Genomic DNA, 25,586 nt, shown 5'->3' with positions numbered 1-25,586 from the left:
AATTCTCACATGATGTCATGTCTCAAACCCTGTGACGTAGTCTCTAACAATAGTTGTATTACTGTTTTTGACCAACAGGTGTCGTACTTGCTCATGGAATTGAATTTCCTGCGTGACTCGTTGTTTGCCGCATGCAGGCACAGCATTGGGTGGTTAACCATCAACTGGGCGGGCTTAAAGTAGTGAATACTTCTCTACAATTGGCCATTTTTTGCGCTCCTCTCGGTGATATTTGCGATTCACACAACAAGGTTGGTTACACTTCAAAAGCTGTCAACGGAGAAGGAAGCAGTCAAACGTCAACAAAACGGTTTATCTGTAAGTACCGCTGTGTTTTATTGCACAATGCTGTATTATAGGCTACACAATGACATGCTGATTCACTTTTTTATATTTGAGCCTAGGATCGTCTTCGGTGATTCGTTGCAGCTCAAGTTTACAGCAGACTTAATGTTTCAAATGGCATGAACAAAGTGACTTGTTTACATTGAATTGTTAGCTATCTGCCACTGTTAGCTCACAAGCTAATGGCCCGGTTGCTTGCTTTGGTCGGCTGCAATTGAAGCGAGCCTTCTTCTGCAGGCGTTTTCAAATTGAGAGGGACATTTCATACGTTTATTTTATGATGGAATAAGATGTATAGCAATATGTTAACTCTGTTATATGTGTGACATTTGTTGTCGACACCAACACCAACGGCTAAAACGGTAAATGGTGCAACAAGTGATGTTTTAACATTGCACTGCACTCTAACGATGTGAAAACCTGGAATGCTGTACAGTCCAGTCGAACTTCAGAGGCGAATGTAATATCAGGCGACGTTGCTAAATTCCATGGGTCTAGCCATGCTAACATACGCTTCTCTCAGGTTAGTCAGAATTTGTTTTTAACATTCCACTGGCGCTTGTTAGCGGAACATATCAGACTGCTCTTTCTGACCCAATAGGTTTTCTACGCAACCGCTCTATTGGCTTTTCATTATGATCCCCAGCACACTTGACGCTTAAAGTAAATAACCACGCCGTTTCATGCAATCGAGTATAGGTATTTTAAATTCAACCACATGTTGCAGTAATAATGCTTTAGGCTTGGTTTGGCTCGCAGGTGTAATGGAGATGTAGGCTTAACACAGTAATCCTGTTATCCATGGAAACGGCTTTGCTTTAAATAAACTGGATGCCAAGATGCAAAGGGGATTTTCAGGGTTAAATAGGATTGGAAAGCGCAGGTTTTGATACTCTGTTTTCTATCGAACGGAAGGATGGAGACAGACGTGCAATTGGTATTTGGCGAGAAGAGTCAGCTCTCTGCCTGCCTGTGGCGACATTGTATTAATGAATAATGCTTGGTCAGTGTACTTATAAATATAGCGTTCTTTGAGAATAAACAATTGACCTGTCGCTAAGCGCCACCCTTAGAACGCTGATGAGCCAATGACAGTCCAGCCTCAATGGGACTCGGACATCAGCTCGGACAACTCCATAGGAAACAACAAGGAGCAGGCATAAAATGTCAAATTAATGGTTATTTATGGAGTTTATTAACTCAAAAAACCCCGACGGATAACCATGGTCAAACCTTTTGCATGGGGGACGTGTAATTCTGATAGCTGGTACCCCGAGAGACTATAAAACGGGGTATATTTTCATCAGCAGTGTTTGCAACAGCTCGACGTAATGTAGGCTACTAAGCCAACAACGTGGGCACAGGTTCCCAGTTAAATCCCAAGATGAATGCTCATTAACCAACTACTATATTCTTACTACATCAAATATTAACGTAACCTAACATATCTTAGTATCAATCTTCCACTAGCTAGCTAGCTAGCATTAACGTCAGTGGTTTTTGCACGGTGATTTGCAAGGCTACTTGCCACAACTGCTTGTCACCTTGTATGTATTCTTAAGTTTTGAATACACCCCTCCATAGCATAATTAAGTCCCTTTTGATAGCTTCTGGAGGAAAGTAAATCCTCTTATCGATCAAAACGTCCTCAAAGCCTGCTTTCATATACTGTCAGCTGCCATTGTCCACAATGTTTCTAATCAAGTCTGGTTTGTTTGTCCGAGTTTTCACACGGTAACAATGGGGGGCGGGGCTTAGCGACAGGTCAGTTGTTTAAGATGACTTATTAAGTCTAGCCAGATTGTCTCTGCTGTTTCAGCACACAATGATTAAAGCTCTACCTCCCTCAATCGAATTATCTCAGCCAAGGAAGTGGAGTGCCCAGGTGTCCTTGGAGCCAGGACTTGAACAGCTAGCAAGTCATGGTTCATTAGGATGGCACTGATAATGTTTCAGGACATGAGGTGGACTTTATTACTCAGGCCTTACAGCTGGTCGAGGTAAAAATGTCAATGCACTACCAGCTGCTGACACAGCTGTGGTTACAGTATTAGCGACTAAATTACCATCACTTTTGGTCGAGAGCAAGACCAGGTGTATGGTAAACCAAACTAACTGTTCGGATTAGAACCTGCCAAGGCTGACAGATGATTCATATATTTACTGCTTTGATTTTGCTTTTGAAAACTAATTCTGTTCCTATTAAAGTTGCTAGCATTTGATCATACTGTATTGAGTGTAGCCTGATATGAAAAGTTGAGCCCAAATTATTTTATCTTAGCCAGGTGTGAACAATTAGACACTGTCTGAAATGAGACTAAATATTGACAGTATGCCAGGCCATCCCATTCAGTGGTGGTTCTGTTGCCAAGGGCAAGGGCACTTAGGGAAGCACATTCTTTTCAGTGCATATTGTGTATCACAGATGGCACAGAGCGAGCCAGGACTCGCATGGCTTGGATTGCACTCCTATCCCTGTGTGTGAGTGCGTGCGAGTGTACGTGCGTGTGTGTGTGTGTGTGTGCGTGTGTGAGTGCGTGCGAGTGTACGTGCGTGTGTGTGTGTGTGTGTGTGTGCGTCCATGCATGTGTATATTTGTGGGTCTGTCCTCTTCTTTGGAAGGCACCAAGCCCTCTTAACGCACAGAGGTGGCCAGCTTGCCTTCTTGGGCTTCTTCTGATAACCACCTGTGCCTCAGTGACACACCTGCTCTGGCAACCCCCCACCTGCATGGGGACACTGCAGACAGGTGTGTCAGACCTCCTGCTTTATTAAGGGAGGGAGGTGGGGGGGGGTCCAGAGGGACTAAGCTGTTAGCACTAACAGAGCAGGAGGTAATAAAGTATCAAGCTACCTACTGTTGCAGCTTATCTTGCTATGTAAAGATGTTCGACGGTCCTCTCCGTAAGTTTAAGAGGGTCATTCAGATGTGCCTGGTCTTATGTCTTTGAAGCTTAATTGTATGCAGCATCACAAGAGATATGCTTGGTATGCACTAGCTTACTTGAAGTTGGCAAACCACTTTCCTGTTCGTTGACATGGCTATCCACACGCACCTGAAGAGGAGTGCTTCAGTGGTACCAAATTAATCACGTAATTTTTACGTTTTGGTACAACTAAAGCACTAATTTTTTAAGGTGTTGCCATGACAGCCATGTCAACAAACAGAACAAACTGGTTTGCACAGAGCCCATTGCTTACCTCTTAGTTTCAACTTTGCTGATTTTTTGTGTGTGTGTGTGTGTGTGTGTGTGTGTGTGTGTGTGTGTGTGTGTGTGTGTGTGTGTGTGTGTGTGTGTGTGTGTGTGTGTAGGAATCAAACCCAATGAAGAATGGCTTATCATCAGGAGGTCATATCTGGACTTACCCACTCATAGGCAATCCGCACAAGAGGCTGATCTGAGAATGACCACTCCGCGTCCCCCTGTCACCATCACAGGCTCCGTACCCTAATCAGACTAACCCCCTCATCCCCCACCCCAGCCTGCCGTCCCTCTTCTCTTCTCAGGTCTGACCACCGGGTGAGTCCAGCCATGCTGTGTGATTCTGCTGCTGTGGGTCAGATTACATTTGATTGGATTATAGCGGATTAGAGTTGTTTTAAATGCAAACACAACCCAGGATTGTTCTACTGGTAAATCCCTGTGCACAGTCAATCTTGTAGAGGCCTTTTATTATTGTTTTTTGTATAGTGCTCATACCGCTCATAAATGACAACTGAAGGTTGTCCTTTTTTATTTAATATTTCTTTTATATATATATATATTGCCTGTTTTGGTTTTCAGTTATGTATGACTTACATTTCAATGATTTATTTAGTTAAGTCATAGCCTATAGGCCTGACATGAGGAGCAAAGTAGAATGTAGGACTCCTGAATGGTCAATCAACGGTCTCTCTGCTTGCATGTGCCTTGTGTTGTGTGTCCTTCCCAACAGAACCCCCTGTGAGTCATTGCAGCGTGCCTCTGCCCCCTGGCACGGCGCCTCTCGCTGGGTGAGTGGCGGGCGTGCGTGCGTGCGGTGAGCGGCGTGCGATGGCGCGGCGGTACGCTGAGGCTTGTAGCCGCCGCCGTCGTGGACTGTGATGTCAGAGGCGGGCAGCCAGGGTGCGAGCCAGCGCGGCGCTCCCAGATTCTTTGTGGGCGAGGAGGACGACGATGAGCGCGAGGGAACGGACCACGGCTGCAGCATGAGGACCGACGTGGAGCTGTACGAGGACGACGAGGAGGCCGACTCGGTGCGTAGCGTTCTGGGGCCACGGGTAGGGGTCTAAAAATCACTGTGCGGTGTGTACCTCGTTTTTGAAGTCACGGTTCGGTTCATTTCCAGTACAGTACGCCTGAAGGTAGTGTTAACATGTTTATATGGTCCGCTGCTTAATATGTTTGTGTGGAAACTTGGATTTGAAACATGGTGTCCAAGCCTACTGGTGATTACTGTTAAAGACTGCATTTGGTACATTCGGTACACATCTGTATTGAGCCAGATGTGTTCTACCTAAATGGTTTGGTACGAACATGTGTGCCTTTACACCCCCAGCCACAGGTCACTAAGCCCCAAGTCAAGCAGCAGGCCCTGGGCCACTTCAAATGACTAAACCCAGAGAAGGACCCTAGCACAAATAACTTTTTGAGACTTTCATAGGTGCAAACGACTAATGTTTGACTAACGATTAAAAAAAGGAGTCAATCCAAAGTCAAAGTTATTATCCCATTAAGAGAAACTGAGTTCGCATACAAACCATCATACCATCATAAACGCGACATTGAAGACTAAAGATCACAGGGACAAAAGCACCATCATCAACCCAACTCCGATCTGGCGCCAAGTAACACCTCACACCTTGGCTTCAAAACCCTGAATCATCTCCGACTCGTCTCACTTTAATCACAGTGCTGCACGCGCTGACTCTGCACTTCATAAGGAGAGCGTGCACCACTAACTGGGCCCTAGGTCTTGTGCCCGAGCTGCACATCAACCAAAAGTGTTAGACAGGGAATTATAAGGATGACAATTCAGCATGACTTAACCTTTTATAGCAATCTGCCTGAGCCTTAACCGCCAGCTCCCTGTGTGTGTTGCCATGTCGCTGACTGAGAAGGTTTTGTAGTGTCCTCAGATTCATGATCATTTTGTCAATAGTAACTTTGAAACTTTATCATTAAATGAATTGGAATGGGGAAAGGTTGAGAATGGAGAACAGAAAATGGGATTACTGCTGTGACCATGATCATAACCATAGCCATAACTGGAACCAAAATATGTTTAGACATTTTCTCTGCCTCAGCTGGGCTTAGCCAGTGTGTGGAACTTTGATATGATCTTGTGTTTTCGGCCAGTTTACACTAGAAACCTGCACCTGCATCACACCTGAGATATGAAGCCGTTTGCCCAGATGGCAAAATATACCTGCCCAGCTACATAATATTTACCCCTTATGCCTGTAAACTCATCTGATATTTACCCACATTCCTGCTGAACCTGGTGTTGGTTATTGACTTGCTCACTTGCGCGCACACACACACACACACCAAAGCAACTCTTTCTACTAACCCCTTTCTTATTGATCAGCTTTAACTCCCTCTCTTCACCTCTTTCCCCTCCTCTTCTCTGTGTTCTCTCCAGCCTCCAGAGAGGCAGATCGTGATGGGGATCTGCTGCATGATGAAGAAGTCCAAGTCCAAACCCATGACTCAGATCCTGGAGAGACTGTGCCGCTTCGAGTACATCACCGTGGTGATCTTCCCCGAGGACGTCATTCTCAACGAGCCCGTGGAGAAGTGGCCACTCTGTGACTGCCTCATCTCCTTCCACTCCAAAGGTCCGTCAGCAGAGCCCTGTGGTCACCTGACTCGTACCCTCATTAGCTAGGCTTCCATTCAGCTCAAAGTCAAAGTCTAAGTCAAAGTCTGCTTTATTGTCAATTTCTTCACATGCCCAGACATACAAAGAGATCGAAATTACGTTTCTCACTATCCCACGGTGAAGACAAGACATATTTTACCAATTAAGTCCACAGACAAACATAACATTCAAGTAAACAATAAATGAGTAAATAAGAAGGCACATACAATGAAGAAATAAGAGCAGCAAAATTGGGTTGAAATTGTGCATAGACAGTCAATATAATAGTGCAAAGTCAGGCCAATAAATGTCTGAGGTAGTTCTGTTTGACCTAGGTAAGCAAGTGGCATAGTGGTGCAAGTTATGTAAGAGCAGCAGAAGTGTTGTGTTTTCAGGACAACAGGACAACAACAACAAGTTGCAAAGTGTACAAGTGGAGTAGTGCAAGGCAGCCATTGTGGGTTCAAAGTCCAGGATGTTATGTAGCTGAGGGTGGAGGGGGGTGAGGGGGGAGAGAGTTCAGCATCCTAACAGCCTGGTGTATGAAGCTGTTGGTGAGTCTGGTGGTGCGGGAGCGCAGGCTTCTGTACCTCTTCCCAGAGGGCAGTAGATCAAATAAATTGTGAGCAGGGTGACTTGCATCACTCACAATTGTGGTCGCCTTGGGTGGTGTAAATGTCCTCCACACATTTAAAGCTCAATCATGAGAGTTTGGCTTAAAGAAATGTGAGTCTGTGTGTTTCCATTTGCTGGGCGATGTCAATAAAATGGCCACTCTCTTAATAAAGGGATGAGTTAAATGGAACGAAAACAGAAACACATCATGAAATGTCAAATGCGATTTGATGGGTATAAACCTGTTCCATCAACCTTAGTTGCATTGTACCCTATATAGTATGGGGAATCGTGTAATTTTAGGAACAGTTCATATAGATTTTTGCAACTGGTGATTTTTTACTTGCTAGGACCCCATTGAATACAAAACAACCTGTTTCCAATTTCTTTCTTAATTTTCAGTGCCAAAATTCAAGATGGCGGACAAAATATGCAGAAAAATAATATAAAAGTAATAATATAAAAGTGGTCAAATTTTTTGATAAATATACACATAACTAGATGTACCGCAGAGCGTAATATGACCGCCGCCCAGTCCAGCACATTTTTTCCACAAAAAGAAATCACGCTGAAAGGCCTATATGATTCTGTCTCACTAAATTGCATTATCCACACTCAATTCTCACTGGTATCTGCTAGACAACAAGTACCAAAACATGATTAGTTCATAGATTTCACATGTAAAATTCATTTTATACAACCCCACCTCCATCTTGCCTGTTCATAATTCTGAGAAATTCTTGATTTTGTGTGTGTGTGTGTGTGTGTGTGTGTGCGAGCTTGTGTGTGTGCCTGCGTATGTGCCTGTGCATGCAAGCGTACATATGTCTACTGTGTGAGTATGTGTCATACGTATGATTACTGTGAATGTATGTGTGTGTGTGTGTGTGTATCTGTTTGTGCACATGAAATGGGTTAACATGACCCCTGGAGGCAAACATACGGAAAAAAATGGTCATCCTAGGCCCTACAGTTCTCAACATATTCACAGAGAACTGTGTCTGCCCTACCCTCCTTTCGGGGGGTCCAGTCCAGCAGGGGGGCTACAGATCAAAACGAAAAATGACGGTTCCATGCTATCCATGTGGGGGTACATGTCCACCAAGTTTTGTGTACCCTGGTCTTTCAGTGTCCCGGGAATCCTTGTTGGTGTACGTCACTAAATGTACACATAAATTATTTTATTGTAAGGCCCCCCATGGGATGGGTTGACATGCCCCCTTAAGACCAACATACATAAAAAAGGTGGACCTCCTAGGCCCTACGGTTCTCGAGATATTCACAGAAAACTGTCTCCGGCCACCTACAGGCCAGTTGGTGTATAGTAACATAAATTAATTTATTGTGTGGCCCTCCATGAACGGAATTCCACAAAACTTGGCGTGCATACAGAGGGTGTCATAATGATCCTACACTTCCAATTTCGTGCAGTTTTGACTATGTTAGGTCACAGATACCTTCAATTACAACACCTCATTTTTACTTTTTTGTGTTACTAGGTGGCGCTATACATGAAATGAGTGGTTATGGAATGGGTTGACATGGCCCCTTGAGATCAACATACAAAAAAAAATGGGCCTCCTAAACCCTACGGTTTTCGAGATATTCACAGAAATCTGTGTCTGCCCTACCCTCCTTTCGGGGGGTCCAGTCCAGCAGGGGGGCTACAGATCAAAACGAAAAACGATGGTTCCATGCTATCCATGTGGGGTTACATGCCCACCAAGTTTTGTGTACCCCGGTCTTTCAGTGTCCCGGGAATCATTGACGGAAATTTGGGCATGCGAAAAAAAAAAAAAAAAAAAAAAGTCTGACTAAACCTATGTGACCGCCGCTTCGCTGCGCGGCGGTCATAATAAGGTAGACAAGTGAGGTACAGACTATTTACAAAAGATGTATTGCATCATTTGCCAAGAAATTTGGAGAAAAAATGAAAATTGTTTTAAAATCTGCATCTTGTTTCATTATTTAAGAGTTCAACAAAACATTGTCATTGTCACTCAAGTATTTATCCTCACCACTGTCACTGTCTTTTTAATATTGCACATCTCCTCAGAGCCTTCAAACCTGCAAAGTTGTGTGATTGGTCAGTTGTTACTCTTGCAAGAACACTTTCTACTGTATTGGCTGGCAAGACAACAGCACTTTACAAGCTCCACAACAGCTTCTGGTGCTGGTGGAAGTTTTGACAAAACAGGAGCCCATTGCCCATCAACAATTTGCCTCCATCCCAGTAATGTGAGTCAAGAATCTTTGGAGCAGGCACTGTATCTTGTGCCCAAACATTTGCTTGCCTGTGTGCTCTCAGAATTTCAATTTCAACTTAATTTCACTTATAGAGTGTCAAAACATTACCCATGTCTTATGGCGCTTTACAGAGTGTTAAACATTCAGACAGAGCCCATTAGTAACAGGGGCGAGGAAGAACTCCCAAGAATTGGAGAAACATATAGGATGAAACCTCAAGCAGATCCACTACTCAAGGGCCTGACCCATCTGCCTGTGGTCAGTTACAGGACGGTAAGGTCTATATACAGAGAATAACATGGTATTTAGAGCCACCTGAGGTATATGTTACAAAGTGGTTAGATGGTTACATAACCAGTATGATAATTCATGAATCCTATTTAGTGTTAAGTTCAAATAGTCCAGTGTAGGGGATGAATTGTCCATAGGGATTAGGATTCCTCTTAGGGCAAGTAGTGGGTCTCTAGGCTGCTCGGGCAGAAAACCGAGCATGGGGACAGCAATAGGCGATGGTAGGGCAATCATAAGGGATGGGATTTCCCTAGTTCCCGAGTTCCACCGAAGGGCTTTAGCTGTTTCAAAACCATGTTTTGAGGAGCTGACACACAAATGTCTCACATCCAGCTAACACGTCTGGAGATGGATGAGGACCTACTACAAGCCTACAAGTGTGTTAATGACATCATCATGACTTGATTGACTTGAAACAGAAACCTTTCCTTTCCCACGGGATAAACGGTTGTCCATCAATTTCCTGATGGGATAGGATACAATAGAATACCCGATAGGTCCACCGACTCTATGCACGATGTGATTGGCCGGACCGAAGTTTGTTTTTTCCACCTCACAAGCCAACGGAGAGTTGCTAGACTACCCTGGCTGGAAATTACATTTGCTGCCGCTAGGGTACGTCAAGATCTCTGAGATGTATCTTTTCGATGTCAACGCTCTCCAGTGCCCATGATAATGAGACTGTCTTTGTTGATGTCTGGTACCCTGTGAAGGGCAAACACCTTGTGTGATCTGTGACTGGCAGTTTACATAGTTCAACAGCTTTATGAGCAAGGTAGAGGACGAGGTTGGCTTTGGTTTCCTTTGATCCCAGGAAAGCTTTAAAGTCTTTGATTGGTGTCGTCTTGTATTTTGTATCCCTTATCATGTGCTTTTCCCATTGTATGGACCAGATCTTAGCAACAGTTTGTCACTTTTCCTGACAACCATCTCCTGCATAACAGCCATGCCATCTATCAAGATGCCATCCAATGTGTGTGTTAATTGCACTGAGCTACTCTCTATAGATTGTTCAGATGATGCTGTTTCTGAAACCAGTCACAATTCATGGATGAAGGCAGACTTAGCTGTAGTGGACAGCATTAGGCTTGCATATAATCAACAAATTCATATGTTCCCACAATTTCCTGAAAGACAGAATTATTAAAGACAAAAGAGCTCATTGTGGACTTCAGGAAGTCTAAAGCTAGCAATGGGACTGAAGTGGAGTGTATCACCAGCTTCAGATTTCTGAGTGTCCACATCTCTGAGGACCTCTCTTGGACCCTCAACACCTCTACCCTGATCAAGAAGGCTTACCAGCGTCTCTTCTATCTGAGGAGGCTAAAGAAGGTCCACCGGCTCCTCAGATTCTGGTGAACTTCTACCCCTGCACCATCAAGCGTATCCTTACCAACTGTGTCACAGTTTGGTATGGCAACTGCTCTGCCCACGACCGAAAAGCATTGCAAAGGGTGGTGGAAACTGCCCAACGCATCACCAGTTCCTCACTCCCCTCCATTGAGGCCATCCAGGGCAAGTGATGCTTGCATAAGGCGCACCGCAGGTTCAGAGGAAGCTTTCCTGCAGCTGAGCTCTAGCTCTGCATCCCGGTGACAACCAACCTACAAAGCCCCCACCCCCAACCCCGCCCAATGCCTCCTTGCCTGTGCCTGTTGAGGTGTCCACGACCATAGCAACCTTGACAGGGACAACAAGGAGGCAGACACCCCCCCCCCCCCCCCAATATATGTTGTTTACACATTGTTCACATTACAAAGCCATATTTATTCTGCTTTTATAAGGTAACTGCTAATATACACTGCACATATTTATATTACTCTAAACCTCTCTACCTTATATAAATCAACTAGTCTACACTGCACTAAATTTCTTGACCTGTCTATGCACCACCTGTTTATACTTTCTATATCACATTGCACTTTTCTCCTTTTTTGCACTTCTGATTAGACGCAAACCACATTTCATTGTCTTCATACTTGTACTCTGCAATGACAATGAAGTTGAATCTAATCGAATCTATTGTGGTGATTGCAGAACATTACTTTAATTCAAATGATTATTAGGTTATGTGAAGGAAACTTTTAATCAGTCAATGTGTTTTTCCGGGTATGCCAATAAATAGCATAATGGTGGTTACACCCATCACTGGTTGATAATCATGACATCTCATGTCACCCATGATCATATTTATTACCTAAGCCGTTCAATTTTATTAGAAAATGTATGTATATAATGATAATACCTCACATATATCCATATTTAAAATGTTTAAAAAGGTGATTATTTGCAATTTTTGGTGATCTATCCGCCATCTTGGATTTTGGACCTGTGCAGTCTGGGAAAAAATTGGAAACAGGTAGTTTTGCAAACTATAGGGTCTGAAGAAGTGAAAAATCATACTTTGCAAAAATCTATATGAAATGTTCCAAACACCTTTTTTTTGCTACATATCGCCCTGCACTAATATACAGGGCTATTCAACTTCTGTACCAAGAGGGACAGATAGGAAAACCACAAAATATGATGTGGCTAAAATCACACATCATACTTTGTGACACATCACACCACATCATAATTGTGGCTAGTTGAGAAAAATGAGTCATGGCTGCCAACTCAGCTTGGAGTGAGATTTATTGATGGAGAATGAGTGTGTGCTGAAAAACTTTCCACACCCAGTAAGCGGGCCGCTAGTTGAATAGGCCTGCCCTACAGTATATGCTTGAATGCATTATACTCCAATGAATTTCTTGGTTCTATATACAGTGCATACAGAAAGTATTCACAGCACTTCCCTTTTTCCACATTTTATGTTTCAGACTCCTCTTTCAGACCCTTTGTTATGACACTTGCCATTGAGCTCTGGTGCATCCTCCTTTTATCAATGGTCCTTGAGATGCTTCTAAAACTTTATTGGAGTCCACCTGTGCCTAAATGAATTCACTGGACATTATTAGGAGAGGCACACCTCTCTTTATATAAAGTCTCACAGATGATGGTGTATGTCAGAGTGAAAACCAAGCCACGAGGTCGAGAGAATTGTCCGTAGACCTGCTAGACAGGGTTGTGTGAAGACACAGATTTGGGGAAGGGTACAAGAACATTTCTGCAGCATTGGAAGTGCCCAAGAGCACAATAGTCTCCATCCTTCTCAAATGGAAGAGTTTGGTCAGACAGGTAACCAAGGACCCAATGGTCACTATGAATGAGATATAGAGTTCATTTGAGAAAATGAGAGAAGCATAATTCTCTCGACCTCGTGGCTTGATTTTCACTCTGACATACAACATTATTTTTTTTTATAAATTTACAAAACACTCCAAACATTTGTTTTTTTGTGGGGTGTTGGAGTATTGTGTGTAGATTGATGAGAACAAAATAATAATTGAATCCATTTTAAGAGGAGTATGAAACATAACGAAAAAGTGAAGCGCTGTGAATACTTTCCGTATGCACTATTATTCAAATTTACTATCATTTCCATTTTAAGCGTTTCCACTTGAATAGTCAAGATTTGCATTGCTAAGTTGGATGGAAAACCAAATGTGGGCTAATTGTCCCTGTAATTAACTCAGCCTGTTACAGGACTTTAATGGTTGGGGCCAGTGGGTACCTGTAGTTTCTACAAGATCTCTCCATAAAAAAAGTATTTTTAAGAAGTGAAGCCTGGTGAGAATTCAATTAATTAAAAAGAGGACATGTCTACTGAGACAGGTGCTCAGGCTAAAACATATTGGTGCTGATGCTGAATTCTTTCCTATTAGAGACGTTAGTATCAGCCAGTGTTACACTAAGGGTGACCTTGAATAATCCTAAACTTACCAAACTCTAAGATCTAGCTTCCCCCGGTGATCTGAAAAGACAGCACACAGATACACAACAGACATCTGCCTCCTCAGAAACAAATGAGAAAACCAACAAGAATGTCCTGGCTCGGTTTTTTTTAGCTGACCAGAATCACACAGCAGGGACTTAATGAGCAGCCGGCCCAGTCGTCCCCCTCACGTAAACACACAGACTGTTTACTGTCATTACGACAACACCCTGTGACAGTGATGATGACATGCTGACCCGTGTTGTTTTGGTTTGAGGTCATTTTTACTGACAGAGGAATTTTAAGATACCATTGACTCTGTTGTCCTGCGTTCACAGGCTTTCCACTGGATAAAGCAGTAAGCTACGCCAAACTCAGAAACCCACTTCTGATCAATGACCTGAATATGCAGTACTACATACAAGACAGGTATAGTACCCAACACCTGGGCACCCAGTTCTCACCTCCAGATTGCTTGTGAAGAAACAATACAGCACAGCTTTGGAGATTTGAAGAATAGGTCCATAATCCAAAGTGAATGTAAAACATTACATGTGAATGCATCTGTTGCATGTTATTAATAACACTAGACTATCATGCACCCCAATTTGGGATAAAGTGCTGTTTTAATGTACTGTGGGAATTGCGGTCAGGCTCGGTCCCCTCTTCCCTATAAAGCATGTAAGATGTTTCACACAAGTATGTATGTATAAAAACAGTGCACCATTCAGTTATACTAAAATAACCTAAACCTTGGGTGGTATGATGCATTTCATTATGGCATGGAGGACAGTTACCACCCAGGGTAATTTCCATGTTTTATCCTGCAAATGTGTTTTTTGTAAAGCCATTTAGAGCTTATGCTACAATTATCTGTCTTAGATAACAGTTTGCTGCTGCCGTAATTTGTAGTTGTCACTGTCGGTATGACTACCAGCTGGCAACCCATCTTCTAGCTGTAATTGTAGTTTTGGAAAGCCGACATGAATGATTACGCCATCGAAACTTCACATAGCATTTTGTCACTAAGGCCAAATTACTTTGACATTGGCGTGGAAGAGAGTGGATGTTGTGTCACAATAAGCACTTTTCAAGCTGCATTCTAAAAGCCAGAACAGAGTGGTGTGCAGAGGTGAGTTCATGCCTGTGATTATGACCCATCAGGAGAGAGGTGTACCGTATCCTGCAGGAGGAGGGCATTGACTTGCCGCGCTACGCCGTGCTCAACCGGGACCCAGACAAACCACAAGGTGAGATGAGACCAGAGAGCCTTATTTATAGTGCAGTGTTTGGCTACCTCCTCTCATCTCCCGGCTCTCTGCAGCTTGCGAGCTACCAGAGGAACAAAAAGACTCTCTCCTTGAACATTTCTCTCTCTCTCTCCCTCTCTCTCCCTCTCTCTGTCTCTCTCTTTCTCTCCGTCACGCAAGCAAGGAGAGAAAGAAAAGATCTCACAAGACTCTCGTCAGTTCCATTTCCTGTTATCTGGCCGAGCGACGGTTTATTTTGGTCTGTGGGTAAATATAGCTCCTAATGTGGAGCTGAGCTGAGTGTCTGAAGACGCAGTGTTCTGATGCGTCTGTCTGCCAGTCATTAGTCATTATATCTAAACCAACATCACGCAAGCATCGGCCCTCCGTCTCCAGAGAAAGGAAGCTCTGTTATTAGATTACTGTCGCACATTATGGCCATTCTTCCCCAAGTCTCTCATAGGACAAAGGAGGAGGAATGGTCCGGCTCAAACATGATAAGTCTTCTTGGCTTCTTTTCTACTGGCCAGATGTTCTTTACACAGAAAACTCCAAAAAAAACTTAACCTATTTTGTTTAGTTTGGATCAGTGTAGTCACTAATAATTTTGTTTTGCTTCATTTCCAAATTAAATATGTTTGTTCTGCTCATTAAAATGAGAATCAGATCAGAAAAAACAGATTCTTCCAACTAGGGATAATGATTATTTCCATTGTCAATTACCCTAATTTCCTGCCTTTCTGCATTTACACATTGATTTTGATAAATGTCTTCAGCTACGAGGTTGACACACAGGGGCTGGTTCTAATAATAAAGAAGTGTGCTGTGTCCACGGGCTCTCCTCCCTGCAGAGTGTAATCTGGTGGAGGGGGAGGACCATGTGGAGGTGAATGGAGAGGTGTTCCCCAAACCGTTTGTGGAGAAGCCGGTGTCTGCCGAGGACCACAACGTCTACATCTACTACCCCACCTCAGCCGGCGGAGGCAGCCAGAGACTCTTCCGGAAGGTTCGTGCCCTCTACCTCTCTACTCTGTCCAGCCACATCATTAGTCGTTAGAGCAGTATGAGTTCAGTTCAAGTTTATCGGACGTGGTTAATTTGGCCGGGTCAGCGCAGCATGTAATATCATTTGGATTTGACCGCAGCCTTGTTTGTCCCACCCCAGTCAAATGTGTTTTGGATTTTTGAGAGGGCACTTAAGTTTGGGTTTGGAGGCGGGCTGTTGTGTTTAATTCCAGTAAATCCATCTGATTTCTCTGGAGCTCAGCTCAGTCTGTTTGCTGATGAACTGCCCCAAAGGGCTTTTGCTCCGGCCCATTATCAGGCCACTAAAGCAGTTGGGTTCAGCTGGGTTCTCATGCTCGTCAGAACAGACAAGAGCTGAGCTCCAGAGAAATGTCCCTTTTTCTCATGCGAGGAAATCAGTTTTCACATCCCAGTGCTAGTGCTTCAGCCTCTGCTGTGATGATGAGAATAGTGCTGTATGTCACTGAAGCTGAAATGGAACAGATTCTTATGACTAATCATAATAAGGGAACACTGTCTCCGTGCCGTGCAGTGTGTGTGTGTGTGTGTGTGTGTGTGTGTGTGTGTGTGTGTGTGTGTGTGTGTTTGCGTGTGTGTGTGTGTGTGTGTTTGCGTGTGTGTGTGTGTGTGTGTGTGTGTTGGTCATTAGAGGAGTGAGTTATGCTCTTTGGCTTTCTTCCCATGAAAACAAATTCTGCACCTGTCTCAACGTAGAGGATGTGCTGTCTCATTCCTGTGTGTGTGTGTGTGTGTGTGTGGCGTGCGTGTGGCGTGCGTGTGGCGTGCGTGTGTGTGTGGCATGCTTCAGAGTAGCCTTTCAAGCTAACTATAGACTGGAAAACTGCTTGAAGCTATACAGCTAACTGTGTTAATGTGTTTGTGTCTGTCTTTGTGTGTGTGACTGCAAAGGGTTTGTTTGCTACAGATATTGTACAGTACATTTTATATTAAGAAAAAAAGCATTGCATTTTGCAAGATTTCCCCAGAAATAATGGACACAGCAAGCACTCCTTCAGGAAGAGACTTGCATTAATCTCAACTTTTTCCATAGATTTGAACATTTTGATGGTGTCAGATATATTTTATATGCATAACACAAGAAATTGTCTAAGGGGCATTGGCTGGAAATCAAAGCCGTCTTAATATTTGCAGGCAATGTTCTTGGTCATCTCTGGATGTGTTATTAGGCCGGTTCAGACGCTGTTCTTGGTCATCTCTGGATGTGTTATTAGGGCAGTACAGAGCCGGTTCAGAGCCGGCAGAGGCGCTAATGAGGTTCTGCATCCTATCAAAGGGAAAGGAATAAACCCCTCCTCCCCAGAGAGAGTCTGATGAGACTGGAGCAGAGTCTCAGCACACACACACACACACACACACACACACACACATGCTCACACTCACGCTCACACACACACATACGCTCACACACACACACGCACACACACACACACACACACACACACACACACACACAAACTGCTTTATGCGCATGGTTGGATCTGCCAGGCTATGGTTATTTATGGCACTTTTTCTCACATAAACACACCCACACGCACATAACCGCGCTCACACACTCTTTCTCTTGCCCTCTCTGGCTTTCTCCCTTGTCTTTTCGGTCTCTCGTCTCTTTTCTTTCTCTCTCTCTTTCCCTCTCTCTCCCTTTCTATCTTTATCTCTGCCTCACTCTTTCAGTCTTTGTACAGTATTTGTATCATTCTCTCTCTTTTTCTCTATCTCTCTCTCTCTCTCTCTCTCTCTCTCTCTCTCTCTCTCTCTCTTTCTCTCTCTCTCTTTCTCTCTTTCTGTCAGTGTTGAGCTGTAACGCACACACACATGACGGCGTGCCTCCGGTGTGTGAGGAGTGGTTGTAGTGAAACCATGCCACTGGCTCAGAGGAAAGGCCCAGAGCCCCAATATAATCATGTGCTGAAATAGAGAGGCGCACCAGTGTGTGTGTGTGTGTGTGTGTGTGTGTGTGAGAGAGAGAGAGAGAGTGTGTACGTGTGTGTGTGTGTGTGCGTGTGTGTGTGTCTATGTGCGCATAGTGTGTGTGTGTGTGTGTGTAAGAGCAGGGCTGAGGTGGGGGACACTGATATGTGCAGCATTGCATCCTGCTGCCAGTCTGAATATTGATTTACAGCAGGCTATTTATGTTACACATTACTAGAGCTTTGCAAAAGCTCAAATGTACACAGAAGGACACACACACACAGGCACAGATGCGCACACACACACACACACACACACACACATACACACACACAGAAGCACAGATGTGCACATACTGTAGACACACAGGGCCAGATGTACGTACATTTGCGAACGTAGCGTTATCAGCGCCATGGACACACCGCAGATTGCGAACGCTGTCAGACCCAAGTTTCCGACGTAGGCTATTTATCAATCGTTCAATCCTTAGTGTAAACTGCGCCTTTCTCTGCCCTTCTCCGCCCATAAACGCAATTTACGAACGTCCACAACTAAATGGCAGTGCCTATAAGCGCAGTTGAATGAAGTTAACTGATGACAACATTAAAGACTCAAACGTTTAGCGATCATGAAATAATACCATATATGATAAGATGTAAACAAGCAGGGAGATAATGAAGATCAGTAGTTCTACTCAAACTACTTATGCACGTAGGCTATGGAAGATTGGTCAAATCTAGCAAGTAGGAAAGTTTAAGTGAATGACGTGAAAGTAAAAGTAAGGCTAACAGAAGTTAAGGTTGCTTTTGGTAGTACAAATACTTTCACCACAAAAACTGGTGTTCTAAATAGCGATTCTGTTGTCTTTGAAAGGTTCTCTTATTGACGCATTGAACTGCAATTTGGATTAACACCTGCTTTTACAAGGCGGAAGTATTTAGGCGCAGAATAGACGTGCGCTTTCAGGAGCAGTCTTTGTACATACCACGGAATACATAATTAAGCGCTCTTTACGCTTCCCCTCCCATCTCTTTACGCTAAACTCCCACTTTCCCCTGGATCATCCCATGAATGCATATGCATGACATGACAATCGCAATCTGCCATTTTAAGCTCCCGCGACAGGCAGTTTGTGCTTTTACATCATTGCGGCCTGTTTGTACATACCTCGCAATGATTTTACACGCACATTGCGAAACAAATACGCCTGAAATGGGTGCAAAAGCGTTAGTACATCTGGCCCACACTCTCACACACACACTGGTGCACCTCTCTATTTCAGCACATGATTATGTTGGGGCACTGGGCCAATGGCTCAGGACTTTTGTGATGAAGGAAGAGTTTATTAAAACAGAGAGCTTGCACTTTAAGGCTTTGCAATGATTTAGAGCTGTTGTCCAGAGAGAGAGAGAGAGAGAAAGAAAGAGAGAGAGAGAAAGAAAGAGGGAGAGAGAGAAAGAGAGTGAGAGAGAAAGAGAGTGAGAGAGAAAGAGAGAGAGCAAGCTTCCTAGGGTGGTAGTGTAGTAGTACCCAGTCTATGATAACTCAGCCAATGTTCTGTAAGATGGCTTTTGTCCCTCCAGCGTTTACTGGGAACAAGAGAGCGCTCTCTCCCCCAGCCCAAGCTCCTGAGAGCAGCCTCTGTTCAGTGTGCGAGCCCTGAGCAGAGCTGGGACTCACTCACAGACGGTCTCTTCTCCTCGCGCATGACGTAATGTGTTGCTATAGGGCTTCACAGGGAAGAAGTGTGTGCTGGCTTGGGCTTTTCAGGCTGCAGTGTAATGACAAAGGCAATGTTAGCCTACGCTGTCTTGGATTGGATCCCAGCAATAGTGCACAGTTATGTAATTCTAGCACTTATCACCTGACTAGAACTGACACTTGACTGTATAAAAACAGCACTCACTGATGCATTTTTTCTTATTGTACTCTATATTTTAAATAGTTTTTTAAGTTGTTCTCAAATTGTTGTTGTTTTAAAAAGCTTTAAAGCTGCAGTTGGCAATATTTTTTTGATCATATTCACTGAAACTGACACTATGCTCCGACAGAACAACATCAATCAGCCGGTTTTAGAAAAAAACCCTGCACTTCTACCTCTACTTGGAGCCGGTTATTTGTTTTGCAAAAATCCACAGCTCCCGGTTCTTCTGGTCCAATCAGAGCAGGGCTGTGTGAGATCTGACTGTCAATCACAGTCTGGTGCAGTCTGGTGCGCACTGATGGGCACAAACTCGATGAGGGGGTGCTCGGTGGTGAGAGTTGTAAACATTAAACAGTTATTGTGTTTCCTTGCCTTCCTACTATTCCGGAGTAATACAACATTGTGTGATTGGCGTCATAACCTCGTTTTTTTTTTCTTTTTTTTTTTCTTTTTTTTTTTCGCATGCCCAAATTTCCATCAATGATTCCCGGGACACTGAAAGACCAGGGTACACGAAACTTGGTGGGCATGTAACCCCACATGGATAGCATGGAACCATCGTTTTTCGTTTTGATCTGTAGCCCCCCCGCTGGACTGGACTAAAGGAGGGTAGGGCAGACACAGTTTTCTGTGAATATCTCGAAAACCGTGGGGTTTAGGAGGACCATTTTTTTTTTGTATGTTGATCTCAAGGGGCCATGTCTACCCATTCCATAACCACTCATTTCATGTATAGCGCCACCTAGTTAAACACAAAAAAGTAAAAATGAGGTGTTGTAATTGAAGGTATCTGTGACCTAACATAGTCAAAACTGCACGAAATTGGAAGTGTAGGATCATTATGACACCCTCTGTATGCACGCCAAGTTTTGTGGAATTCCGTTCATAGGGGGCCACACAATAAATTAATTTATGTTACTATACACCAACTGGCCTGTAGGTGGCCGGAGACAGTTTTCTGTGAATATCTCGAGAACCGTAGGGCCTAGGAGGTCCACCTTTTTTATGTATGTTGGTCTTAAGGGGGCATGTCAACCCATGCCATTACCACTTATTTCATGTATAGCGCCACCTAGTTAAAAATTAAAAAGCAAAAAATTAGGTGTTTTCATCACAATATCTCTGGCTGACAAGGTCAAAACTGCACGAAATTATGACACCCTCCGAATGCATGCCAAGTTTTGTGTACTTTCGTTCATGGGGGGCTTTACAATAAAATAATTTATGTGTACATTTAGTGACGTACACCAACAAGGATTCCCGGGACACTGAAAGACCGGGGTACACGAAACTTGGTGGGCATGTACCCCCACATGGATAGCATGGAACCGTCATTTTTCGTTTTGATCTGTAGCCCCCCCGCTGGACTGGACCCCCCTGAAAGGAGGGTAGGGCAGACACAGTTCTCTGTGAATATCTTGAGAACTGTAGGGCCTAGGATGACCATTTTTTTCCGTATGTTTGCCTCCAGGGGTCATGTTAACCCATTTCATGTGCACACATGTGCACAAACAGATACACACACACACACACACATACATTCACAGTAATCATATGTATGACACATACACAGTAGACATATGTACGCTTGCATGCACAGGCACATACGCAGGCACACACACAAGTGCACACACACACACACACACACACACACACACACACGCACTCTCTCACACACACACACACACACACACACACAAACACACACACACACATAACATAAACATAACACAAACAATCAAGAATTTCTCAGAATTATGAACAGGCAAGATGGAGGTGGGGTTGTATAAAATGAATTTTACATGTGAAATCTATGAACTAATCATGTTTTGGTACTTGTTGTCTAGCAGATACCAGTGAGAATTGAGTGTGGATAATCCAATTTAGTGAGACAGTTACAATCATATAGGCCTTTCAGCGTGATTTATTTTTGTGGAAAAAATGTGCTGGACTGGGCGGCGGTCATATTTTGTACCGCTCTGCGGTACATCTAGTTATTATTATAACAATCTGTCAGACTTGCCAACGACAGCTTTAAACTGTTTACCATGTTGTAAGTCGCTCTGGTTAAAAATGCGTCAGCTAAATGTGATGTAATGTAACAAGTTTTGTGGAAACTCAGCAGTTCTGTATATGAATGCATTGCAAAATGTTCCAGTGTGTATGAAAGCATGAATGTATGCTCCTCAAGATGGAGCTTTAGCATTGCGTACTGAATGTGTGTTGTGTTTGGTGGCTACGGCAACACGCGTGGCTGTTTTATGTTCGCGTTATAGGCCTGTGTGGGCCAGCGTACTGGAATATTATATAAAACGCAAATGTGTGTACTGTACTGCTGGGGAATTGCCAAATGCTCTCTGTGCTGTTTGCCTGAAGGCATTTGGTCCATGTGGTGATTTATGGGGGATTGGTCTTACTGTACATGTAATGCTGACAAGTCTATGCTGCTGGAGCTGCTGGAGTTTCAGCTGTGCATCAGTCAGCATCAAATGTCAGCCTGTTTTCCAAAAATATGGATGAATTCACAACCAGGGCAATCAAGGAGACAGCCCCCATGTGCTGTGCTGTGCTGTGCTGTGCTGTGCTGTGCTGTGCTGTGCTGTGCTGTGCTGTGCTGTGCTGTGCTGTGCTGTGCTGTGCTTGACAGTCAAGCCTTCCAAGCATTTGGTTGTGTTTTTTTTTAAATAATTGTATGTGTGTTGGGGTTCAATAGAATTGTCAGCCCCTGGACAATTGACAAAAAAGGCAAAAAGTCCATACATTGGTACAAAATGTCCAGATACAAGAAGTCTGAATACAAAATCCATTGTTAACCATTAAAGTTTTCTGTCAAGCAATGTCCACTCTTCAGTACGTGGAGAATATGCTTTAATATATCCAGATATCATATAATGAATCAACTTACCTACTGTAAATAGCACTGTAAATAGCATGGTGTTAACAAGAGGGAATGGTATGCTAGACACTACATCTATTTTGTATAAATATTTCATCTTGATTAGAAGAAACTGAGTTTATTTCAGTTATTGATGAATTATTGATGACCAAATGGTATAAGAGCAATGTAATTTTAAGACCCTAGTTTTGACCCTTTTGAAACAAGCTGTTTTCTCTGATTGTGAAGCTATAATTTAATATAATATGATATGATTTTAATTATATATTAATTGTATAGTAATAAATCAATCAACTCTTTTAAGTGTGATTATGTTGAATAAGTTATGATTCTACAATAATTGTACTCTTATTGAGGCTGCTAATACTTGTTATGACGCACCATTAACAGCTTGAGCATGTTGTACTGTACTCCTGTCTCAAGAGCATGAGAATATGAAGTAATGTTGGTAGAGAAGTGTGTAGTGTACACTATATGCTGTGCATACTGCACTGCAGCTGTGATACGGTTAAGTGATTTGTGTGATATTTCTGAATGTGCTAATGTCCCATGTGGCATTACACTGTGGTAATGTTGGCAGGTTGGCACTTCTGCCGTTGCTGCTGCAGCTGGGACTGTGATGGGGATTCAGCGTGTCTAACAGGACACTGACTGACCGGCTCACGCTTGTTTTTGCAGATCGGCAGCAGGAGCAGTGTGTACTCTCCCGAGAGCAACGTGAGGAAAACTGGCTCCTACATCTATGAGGAATTCATGCCCACAGATGGCACAGATGTTAAGGTTTGTGTGTGTGTGTGTGTGTGTGTGTGTGTGTGTGTGTGTGTTCCACGCTAAAGGATTAACACCATTTGGATTAGTGTGTATTCCTCCCAGGTGAATAAAATGTGGAAAATGATTATATTAATGCTGTTTCAGTTAAACAAAAGTATTAAGCCAACACAACCATGTGGTGTACTGTACACGCTGAGACCATGGCCTTTATGAACAGGCATTTACGTTTTCTACACCTCAAAGAGGTTCTGAATAAAAAGGCATATTTCAGCCTGTGAATGTTAAAATGAGGTAAAATAAGAGGCTTAATGACTTAATCCTCCTTTTTAATCTAACCTTGAATCATAAAATTTGAACATCAGGTGAATTACATCCATATACGTTTTGGGTCACAGATATTTCTTTGAATACTGTGCCATACACAATTAACTTGATTGAATAGACAGTAGTGTTTTATCAGTGGGCTTTAAACACATTGTTGTTGGATCATAGTGAAATCAATATTTTGTTCACAAACGGTTCATGTTACACTCCCATGGGAGTCTATTGTGTCTAATGTGTTCCTTTGTGATGTGTGAATTAATATCTATAACCTGAACTATGTAACATATGATTAAAGGAAAATTCCGGTATTTAGCACTTTGAGTCCCTTTTCTGGTTTGTTTTGGATGAACTAGAGTGGTGGACACCGAAATTTTGACGATTGGTCCCATCTCGACTTTTCCTGACTCGTTTTGAATCGCCTTTGACTTCTCAGAGTGGCTGCAAACAGGCATACTGTAGGCTACTCAAACATGTCCTAAAACAACCCTTAACGTTCGTTTTCAAAACTGTGCAACTCACCGAGTGGTTAGTGGTGTTCGTTGATTATTAAAAGCAAATATGTCGGCGCAATGTATGATTTCCAGCCGTCTTATTTGATATTGTGAAACTATTCACAACCGCTCAATATTTGAACCTGAAGAATTGACGGTGCAGTAATATCAACGTGCAATGAGTCCTCCAACAGAAATCAATGGGATTTTACAAAATGCCAAATAAAACACGACAGAAATTTCGCTACGCTACTTGTTTTGGAACATCAACGGACACCACTAACCACTCGGTGAGTTGCACAGTTTTGAAAATGAACGTTAAGGGTTGTTTTAGGACATGTTTGAGTAGCCTATAGTATGCCTGCTGGCAGCCACTCTTGACTAGTCAAAGGTGATTCAAAACGAGTCAGAAAGGTCGAGACCGGACCAATCGTCAAAATGTCGGTGTCCACCACTCTAGTTCATCCAAAACAAACCAGAAAAGGGACTCAAAGTGCTAATTACCGGAATTTTCCTTTAATGCCTATAACATGAACTATGTAACATGTGTTTGAACTGTGTGTGTGTGTGTGTGTGTGTGTGTGTGTGTGTGTGTTTGTGTTTGTCTTGCGTGTGCAGGTGTATACTGTGGGTCCCGACTATGCGCACGCCGAGGCGCGCAAGTCCCCTGCACTGGACGGGAAGGTGGAGCGGGACAGCGAGGGAAAGGAGATCAGATACCCAGTCATGCTGACCGCCATGGAGAAACTGGTCGCTCGCAAAGTCTGCCTGGCCTTCAAGGTTACACATCTGTCCTTGTGCTCTCTCTCTCTCTCGCTCGCTCTCTCTCTCCCCCTCTCTCTCTCCCCCTCCCCCTCTCTCTCCCCCTCTTTCTCTGTTGCTCTCCCTCTCCCCCTCTCTCTCCCCCTCTCTCTCTCTCTTGCTCTCCCTCTCCCCCTCTCTCTCCCTCTCTCTCTCTTGGTCTCTGGCAAAGAGGTCCTAAGACTAGCCAAACTCGCAAGGGGCCAGATATCACTGTTTGTACATGGCAGTGTGGAAAGTCACAGTCACTTTAAATCACCACCCTGCTCGCTCATTTCTATTAAACAAAATGGCTGAATCAGTCCAAGGGGAAATGTACATAGACAGTAAAAGATATGGACAGAGTCATCACGTAGACGTCAATCGAGGCGGGTGAAGCAAATTTCAATTCCTGTTGGTCGACGAGGCTTTCTGCGCAGGCTCAGGGGACGTAAATGTAACGTAGGCACGTAGTCTGACTTGTGTAACTCTTGTGATAGCTGCACCGAGAGATTGGGTATGTAGCCACTTACTTCGTTACCACCATGTCTACATTACTGTTCTAAATGTCCTAGTTGTTCGTAGATAAATGTGATTTAATATAAACAGCACTCGCCACATTCATAGCCTAGGCTACTGTCAATCCATCAAAACTTTGCTGAAATGTTGTGCTCCGGTGCTTTCGTTCTTATCCAGAGAATACGGTTATTTTGCTCCTGTGCGACGCTTTCACCCGGTTCAGGCTGTATTCTTATTACGTCACTTTAGCATTGATTTCGGAAAAAAGTTTATTACTCAGTCTGTAAGTCAGTTACGAGGTTATGACGCCAATCACACAATGTTGTATTACTCCGGAAATAGAAAAAGTTCATATAAAGGCTTAAAACGCTTCAGCTGTAACGTTATTTGATGTCAAAGTGGCGCCAAAATTGAATGGGCTTCAATGGGGATGGCTAGGTGAACAGGTCTACTATTTAGCCTCAGATCCACCATAGTGTCTACGCTCTCCGAACGTTCACCTGCCCCCTTGGAAATGTAG

The 25,586-nt window shown here is 43.5% G+C and overlaps 1 protein-coding gene across 7 annotated transcripts in view; it reads left to right on the top strand.

Moving 5' to 3' along the window:
* The first annotated feature begins 78 nt into the window (after positions 1-78).
* Positions 79-25,586, top strand: part of ppip5k1a (diphosphoinositol pentakisphosphate kinase 1a) — a 63,393-nt gene continuing 37,885 nt past the window's right edge. For 6 of the 7 annotated variants that reach the window (XM_042062587.1, XM_042062586.1, XM_042062584.1 and 3 more), the window contains exons 1-9: positions 79-318; positions 3,659-3,866; positions 4,282-4,582; positions 5,971-6,166; positions 13,495-13,585; positions 14,321-14,406; positions 15,258-15,412; positions 22,860-22,961; positions 24,386-24,547. In XM_042062587.1, the coding sequence (XP_041918521.1) occupies positions 4,430-4,582; positions 5,971-6,166; positions 13,495-13,585; positions 14,321-14,406; positions 15,258-15,412; positions 22,860-22,961; positions 24,386-24,547 (945 nt within the window). In that variant the 5' untranslated portion in view covers positions 79-318; positions 3,659-3,866; positions 4,282-4,429. Of the gene's footprint in view, positions 319-645; positions 869-3,658; positions 3,867-4,281; positions 4,583-5,970; positions 6,167-13,494; positions 13,586-14,320; positions 14,407-15,257; positions 15,413-22,859; positions 22,962-24,385; positions 24,548-25,586 lie in introns of those variants that run through there. The other variant, XM_042062582.1, reaches the window with a different exon arrangement.

The sequence above is a fragment of the Alosa sapidissima genome, chromosome 14 (assembly GCF_018492685.1).
Source record: "Alosa sapidissima isolate fAloSap1 chromosome 14, fAloSap1.pri, whole genome shotgun sequence".
NCBI classification, from domain to species: domain Eukaryota; kingdom Metazoa; phylum Chordata; class Actinopteri; order Clupeiformes; family Clupeidae; genus Alosa; species Alosa sapidissima.
This window is presented reverse-complemented; position numbering and strand designations above follow the sequence as displayed.